Genomic DNA, 7756 nt, shown 5'->3' on the forward strand with positions numbered 1-7756 from the left:
TAATCGTTATCTTCGTCGTCTTGGCAACCTTCGTGTATTGCTCATTACAGATCTGATTAATAGTCGAAAGAATGTTGGGCGATCTAGTTTGAGAGATCGACGGAAGTTCGAGGTTCGACTCGCGTCTTGCAAATCCTGCAAAATCATCTTCGTTCTACTTGAAAGCGTGTAGAGTTCCTTAGTTCTCTGCAAACTAGAACCTGGCGTGGATTTCTGTTCCTCTGTACCTCAAACGCATTATCAAGGAACTAGAAATGGGTTAATATTCTCGTTCTCCTTAACCCTTTGCGGTCCAAAGTGTTCTTGGTTTCTCAGTTTGAGGTTCACGTCGACGTTAGTTCATTCAATTACAGCTTAATATGACGTTCTATTTATTGAAGGATATTTGGGAGTCCTTGAAATGTTACCTTTAAGTGGTACAATTGTGATACTACAAATAAATATAGAAAAAATTGTTAAAACAGGTAGACGTTGCAATAAAGTAACCATAGGACTGCTAAGGGTTAAATTCAAAGGCATCTATGACAGAAGGATAACGCGAAATTTGAAAGAAGCTGATGTTGAAGGAATGATAACAGATCAAATGGCCCAAAGAAGTCTGAAGAACACAAGGGACGAGCGCAGTACAGAATCTAATTATCTGCAAGACTCCGAAGAGATGAAGAGTTCAGCATTGCTAAATTAACACTAGAGCTACCAGATACAGCAAAATGACCTGATTTCTTCTGTTACAATTACTGGAAAGGTCAGATGCTTCTGTGAGAAGTCGGAAGAAGTATACAAATGACAGAAGTCTAAAGAAGTCGACTTAGTGATACTTATAACGAAATCTAAGCCAATCGAAGTCTTAACAAATACACAGAAGTTTTACAAAGAAATTTAGAAAAGTCAGTTGAAGTACTCGGTAGTTTCGTGTATTTATTATTTCGATTACCTTAGATTTCGTTATAAGTGTCACTAAATCAACTTCTTCGGACTTCTGTCATGTTTATACTCCTTTCGACTTCTCACAGAAGCATCTGACCTTTCCAGTAATCGTAACGGAAGAAATCATTTTGCCCCATCTGGTTCTAGCGTTAATCTAGCAATTGGAAAACCGAAGCGTCTTCCCGAACTCTCTGAAAACTTGAGATTTCCAACGCAACCGTTCGTTCGAGGACACCAAGTCGCGATTCGCCGTCGTCCGCGGTGTTTCCGTCGCGCGCGGTCCAGCGGATTCAGGAAATGCACGGAATACGATGGAACACGCTCGTTGGTACACGGAGAGTCATCAGCTGCCGGGTTGGAAGAAAATCAGGCTGGTGGGAGAATACGGTTAACCGCGGCTCGTGCCGGCTTCGCGTTCCTCAGTCGCGCGCTATCGATGCTCGATCGCGAACCGATACTTCGCTGTCCGCGACCGAGTGCACGTCGCCTGGAACACGAACAGCAACGATGATCGCCGTCGCGGAACTTCGGAAAGGAAGCTTCATCTTTCTTCTCGCCGCTGTCCTCTCGATCTTCCGGACAGCCGCTGCTCAACTCAACGGTAACGTTCAATTCCTTTCAGTTTGCGATTCGAACGGGAATTATTCGTTTAGATGAATTTCATTTTATATAATTTGATAATGATTGGTGGGTCATATAGATTAATATAATAGAAAATTACAGGTACAATGGAACTTCTGATCTCTGTTCTTTAGTTGTTTAGATGGACTTCATTTTATACAATCGAATAATGATTGGTGGGTCATATAGATTAATATAATGCAAAGCTGCAGGTACAATGGAACTTCTGATCTCTGTTTCTCAGTTCGTATAGAAACGCGAATTATTCGTTTAGATGGACTTCATTTTATATAATTTGATAATGGGGTCGTATAGATTAATATAATACAAAGCTACTTCTGATTTTGATTTCTCAGTTATTTATATAGAAACGCGAATTCTCCACGATTTTTCCAAGTATCGCGATGATTTTTCTGTTTCGTTAATACTTTGCATCGCGTCTATTGTTTCCTCGTATGTCTCGTTATTATCTTTCTTTAGATTCCACTGTTACTTTACCACGCGTTCTATTATCTCCTCCAAAGGTCCCATCGTTTTTCCACGCGATCCACGACTAGTTTCCCGCGTTTTTCCGCGAGTTTCAGCACACGGTGACCGCGAGGCACCGATTACGCACAGGATGTGCTGTCTCGAAAGTGTAATTAAATGTTGACCGCGACGACTCGATGGACATCGAAAGTCTCGGTGCTTTATCGCTCGAGCATGAATCTCCGAGCTGGAATTTTGGAATTTCCCGACGGTGTTGTTGCTCTTTCGATTTTTCTTTCCCGCGATTCCAGTGAAATGGAATTCAGGATTCTGGAAATAGAACGCGCGTGGGAGGGCGAACGGTCGCGCGTCTCATCTCGTCGATTGAAAGGCGTATTTGATAATCGATTTCACGTCAGTAAGCTCGGCGGTGACCGACGTATCGATACGATTCCATTACTCCGAAAGAAACGAACGCGTGCCTCTTGTGTTTAGCAAACGTACCGGCAGCTGGATTGTGTACAAACGTCGATGACTAACGTTTCGAAACGAGAACGACCTTCACGCGTCGTCGAGGAGAGAAAAAGCTGTTGCGGAACGTTGATCGATATGCTGATCCTCGATCGAATTTCTATGATAACTGCTATAACTGTCAGAACGCGAAGTATCTGTAATTTTTCTGCGAAAGACGCTTGGATTTTAAATGCTTCTCTGTGAACGTTAGCCATCGATTCGCTGAACCGCTTTCAATTACGAATTGGAACAGTCTACGCATCGCACGGTTCAGAATCGAGAAGATAGAAGAAAAATTAGAAATGTTGGATCGTTGGAAGTTAATTATAGAGTCGCAGGTTTTTGGGAAATTGCTCGAACGCGAAGTATCTGTAATTTTTCTATAAGAGATAATTCGTTGAACCGCTTTCAATTACTAATTAGAACAGTCTACGCATCGCACGGTTAAGAATCGAAAAGATAGAAGAAAAATTAGAAACGTTGGATCGTTGGAAGTTAATTCTAGATTCGCAGGTTTTTGGGAAATTGCTCGAACGCGAAGTATCTGTAATTTTTCTGCGAAAGACAGTTGGATTCCGAATACTTCTCTGTAAACGTTAGCCATCGATTCGCCGAACCGCTTTCAATTAGGAATTAGAACGTTCTACGCATCGCACGGTTAAGAATCCAGAAGATAGGAGAACTGGAAATGTTGGATCGTTAGGGGTTAATTATAGATTCACAGGTTTTTGGGAAATTCGGCGAACGTCGGTTCATTTCTGGCAGGCGAGAAATTTTATTTGGAAAATTGAGAAAACGTAGAGAATTTGAAAAATTAGGAAAACTGAGGAACTAGGAAAATTTGGGAAACTGAGGAATTAGGAAAATGGGAAACGTAGAAAATTCGAAAGAACCGAAGAATTTATAAAATGTCTAGTATCATAGATTGAAGAATTCAAAAATAATTGACAGTTGGAAGATTCGAATTCTAAACTCGCAGGTTTCTCGTTACAGATCCGCCGATCCCGTGCAAAAGCACGCAGGACTGCGTCTCCGTGTCAGCTGCGCTGAAGGACGCGTCCTGCCAAAACGGATTCTGCGCGTGCAGCAATGGGGCGGTAGTTAGAAACTGTTCCAGCATAGCTCTGATACGGACGAGCAACAGAAACGCAGGTAAATCATTCGAAAAACAGTCAAGACTCCGTTCGAATTTGTACTTCGCTTGGATGTTGTCTAAAAATCTCGTCGTTCCTTCCAGGATCGCCAGGCTTTCACAGTTGCAAGGTCCCTCAGGACTGCATATTCAACAACTCTTTTTGCAACACGACTGTGAGTCGATGCGAGTGCCAGAGAGATTATGTTTGGTCAGACAATAAGAAACTCTGTCTGAAAAGTAAGAGAAAACATCCTTAGTAGCCTCCATCCGTTTGAAAGTTGATTCCGTTCAGACTGGAACTGTCGAGCATTTATTACACAGAGTGTTAATTCTGAATGTTAATAGGATGTTTAAGTAGAATTCCTTTTATTGCCATCAGATGCACGAGGTGAAACATCCTATTGTTACGCCTTGAAATAATTTAGGTGCTAGAGTCAAAATTAACACTCTGTATACTATACAAGGATATATTAACCCTTTGAACTCTGTAGGCTTCAATATTGCACCAGTTCTAATATTAAATACTTGAATGAATCTTAAAGAAACTACCCTAAAATTATTAGATTTTCCACACATTCAAATTTTGTACCAAGGAAAATAAAAGGAAGAAATGTTACATTTCTAATTTTCGCTAGGAATACTATAAAAATTAGTTGCAGTTGCTGATAGATTACAAAACAACCTGGAGTGCTAAGGGTTAATATTCTTATTCTTCTACAGAGTGTAAAAAGCTTCAAAGCTTCGTTTAGAAATCAAACGATTTGTGTCTATATCGTTTCTTTCTACATTATTTGTTTGTACATCATTCGCTTCCAGATCATTCACGTTTACATCATTTACTTCTAAATCAAACTGCCCTAAAATCAAACGATTCGTTCCTATATCATTCGTTTCTACACTATTTGTTTCTATATCATTCGTTTCCAGATCATTCGCGTCTAAATCATTTATTTCTAAATCAAAGTCCCCTAAATTCACTGTATTCCTCTGCAGAGGCCGAAGCAATGGAGTACCCGTGCGTCGACGACAAGCAATGCCTGGCATTCCTACCGAATACCACGTGCAAAAACGAGCGATGCAGCTGCATCGATGGTTCCCATTTCGCGGTGAACGCCTGCTACAAAACGATCGGTAAAACTATACTTCCGACCGATGTGTCTCCGCGAAATACGTTTCATCGTGATCCCTGCATATTTGTCCGACAATGTAAAAACCGAGTGTACGATTTCGATAGCATTAGGCGATCCCTGCACGCGATCCGAGGAATGCGCCAACGTGGCCGGCGCCATTTGCACCGACAGAGACGTCTGCGACTGTTCCGCGGGAACTGTGATCAACTCCGCCGGAAGTACCTGTCTGCCGGTTGCTAAAGAGTTCTTGGCTGAGTGCGAGGAGGACAATCAGTGTATCGAAACGTTCTCCCAGAACGCTGCCTGCGTCGATCAGGTGTGCAGGTGTCGGGATCGGTATCATTTCGAACCCGAAATGAACAGATGCTTCGTGAATACAGGTAAATCGTTTAACCTGTTAACTGTGGAACTTAGTTTGAACAATTTCTCGTTTTGCATTTAATCAAATGAAAGAAGGAAGTGTGTATTCACTTATTTGTCAAACGCAAGACGAATGTGGAAAAATGAAGAATTCATTGTTGGAAGAATCAGTACCATTTTAGGCTTTAAGATAACGTGTATACTCGTCAAACACAGTTAACTGGTTAAATATTTCTTTCTTTTTGAACGGTGTCGCATATTCTTGTGGATTTTGTGGTAATACGAGTTATTTCACGGTATTTGAATGTTCAACTGGCAATGGTACTTTAGTAGACACTTAAAAGATTCTTTTCGAATAACCAGGAATCAGTGTACTCTAGTATTTAAGATCAGTGTATTCTCAGTTTTTCTGTGCAGAGAGATTCCAGAAATTCGAAAATGCTAGTTCGTAAAGAGTTAATAATGATGGCACTGGTATTGGCGATAATACTAATACCAAAGCTAACAGACATCAATCGATCAACAACCAATCGGCCGAAACTTGAGATTTACCGCAAAATCAACAATAGAAGCTACTATCATTGTAAATCCTACTATACAAAAGCAACAATGCTGTTGGTTCGCAGAGCTAGACGGCACCTGCGGCAACTCGTACGAGTGTTATCAGGCCAGCGAAGCGAACCGCACGTCGAAAGGGGTGCAATGCGTCAAGAACGTGTGCGTCTGCGCGAAAGATTTTTATCGCGAGGATGATGCGTGCATCGCTAACGAAGGCAAGCCAAAGAAACCATCGTTCCATCGAGGTCCCGCCTCGATCTAGACGCCAACGCTGCTCATCCTTCGTTTATTTCCAGGTTCGCGCCGGCTGGGATCCCTTCTTCTCGCCGTTCCGCTCGCGGCCTTCGCGCTTTTCCACGGAATCTAGGCCCCGCCGCACCTCGACGGATCCGCGCGACGCACGTCGCCTTTACCCGCGATTCAGCGCGGAAAGAAAAAGAGGTCTCTCGCGAGGACGGCGTCGGATGTCGCCGGCTACGCGGCCACCGCGACGAGAAAACGCGTCGGGCGCATCGAAGCGTGCAGAGAACTTCCTCCGCAGGAGAGAAACGCTCCGCGGGCGCCATCGCGCGACATATTCCACCGTGATCGCGAATAACGCGTTCAAATGCCAAAGAATCGAATCTCGCGATCGACCAAACGATCTTTCTCTTGTTAACATTCGTCGATTCTCTTTCGGAAGATTTTCTCTATGAAACAGGAACTTCCTCTACAAATTTATCCACGCGAGGCAGAGTTTGAACATTTACAATCAATGCTTTTACTTTTCAAATATGTATCGGAATTCGTTGATTCGTACAATTTCGTACGATTCGTTTCTTTTATGGTCACTGGATATTCAACATTCGTACGAAGCCGTAAGAGTTTGTTTTTTAGAAAGCTCAAGACTCAATGATTCGTATATGCAAAGCTATGTGAATTTTTCCTTTCAAAGTATTCGTGCGGTCGTCCTGAATATAGGACAGAGTTTGAACGTTTCAGTGCAAACAACGCTTTTCCTTTTCAAATATGTATCCGAATTCGTTGATTCGTACAGTTCCGTACGATTCCTCTTCTTTTATGAAGCTCACCGGAGATTCAAGATTCGTACGAAGCCGTAAGAGTTTCTTTCGATGATTCGTATATGCGAAGCTACGTGTATTTTTCCTTTCAAAGTATTCGCGCGTTCGTCCGACGAATGTAGAATAGAGTTTGAACGTTGGAACAGCTTCAGCGGTCGCGTGGAAGGGTTAATCATCGTCTAGCGCGACAGGAGAACGATCACGCGAGAAATCCATGGAAACCGGAAACACTTTCGCGACGAACGTCCAGCCCACCGACGCGACGCAGCGAGGTGCCAAAGGTATCCGGCGTTATCGATACATCGCGCCCCACTTCCACGTTACACACCGGCGGAAATGTTGTTCCGCGAACGCGGATATTGCGAACAGTATTCCCCTCGATCGCGAACGCGAATCCAATCGAAGGGATACGAACGTTACTTGTTCATTTCGTTTTACGATCGCGGCGTTCCCTCCAGCAGGGAATCGATATCAGTTTCGTTTTAGCTAGGAGAACGTTCTTCGGAACAGTTTTTAGAGCATGATAGAGTATCGTAGTTTCTTTTGTACCCGTTTCACTTCGTTCCGAACGAACCTTAAGACAAGTCTTCCTATTTTTTATAAGAACAGCGTCAATAAAGATCGGATTGCTGGCACGTGTTCTGTTATTTCCGAACTCCTCGACACTCTGATTGCAAAGTAAACATTCGTCGAAACTTCTGTGTACTCGAGACAGCCCTCTTCATTAAGCAGACACCGAAAAGTCAAGATTCATCGTGATAATTGCTTCCTTATATCCCATACAAACTCCGTTCGATACGTAAGGAAACGAACGTTCAAGCCTATGAAAAACAGTATCACGAATTTCGATGACGTCACACTCTTAATTCCAAGAATATTCATGAAATAATTATGAATAATTCATGAAATTTCTTAAAAATAAAATCAATCACAGAAGTAAACCGTATCCCAGCTCCCAGGAAACGATCATTCGACTCTTTCCA

The 7756-nt window shown here is 42.6% G+C and overlaps 1 protein-coding gene and 1 long non-coding RNA gene across 2 annotated transcripts; both read left to right on the top strand.

Moving 5' to 3' along the window:
• Positions 1-74: 74 nt before the first annotated feature.
• On the top strand, positions 75-748 carry LOC143174617 (uncharacterized). Its single transcript, XR_012998795.1, has 2 exons — positions 75-258; positions 465-748. It is a non-coding gene; the product is annotated as an uncharacterized LOC143174617 (long non-coding RNA).
• Positions 749-1314: 566 nt separating this feature from the next.
• Positions 1315-7408, top strand: LOC116432673 (uncharacterized). The gene is made up of 7 exons (XM_031989869.2): positions 1315-1528; positions 3523-3681; positions 3767-3901; positions 4658-4795; positions 4899-5174; positions 5781-5927; positions 6009-7408. Exons 1-7 carry the CDS (start codon positions 1435-1437, stop codon positions 6077-6079), a joined length of 1020 nt encoding a protein of 339 aa, XP_031845729.2. The 5' UTR covers positions 1315-1434; the 3' UTR covers positions 6080-7408.
• The last annotated feature ends 348 nt before the right edge of the window (positions 7409-7756 follow it).

Source organism: Nomia melanderi, chromosome 1, assembly GCF_051020985.1.
Source record: "Nomia melanderi isolate GNS246 chromosome 1, iyNomMela1, whole genome shotgun sequence".
Classification (NCBI taxonomy): Eukaryota; Metazoa; Arthropoda; class Insecta; order Hymenoptera; family Halictidae; genus Nomia; species Nomia melanderi.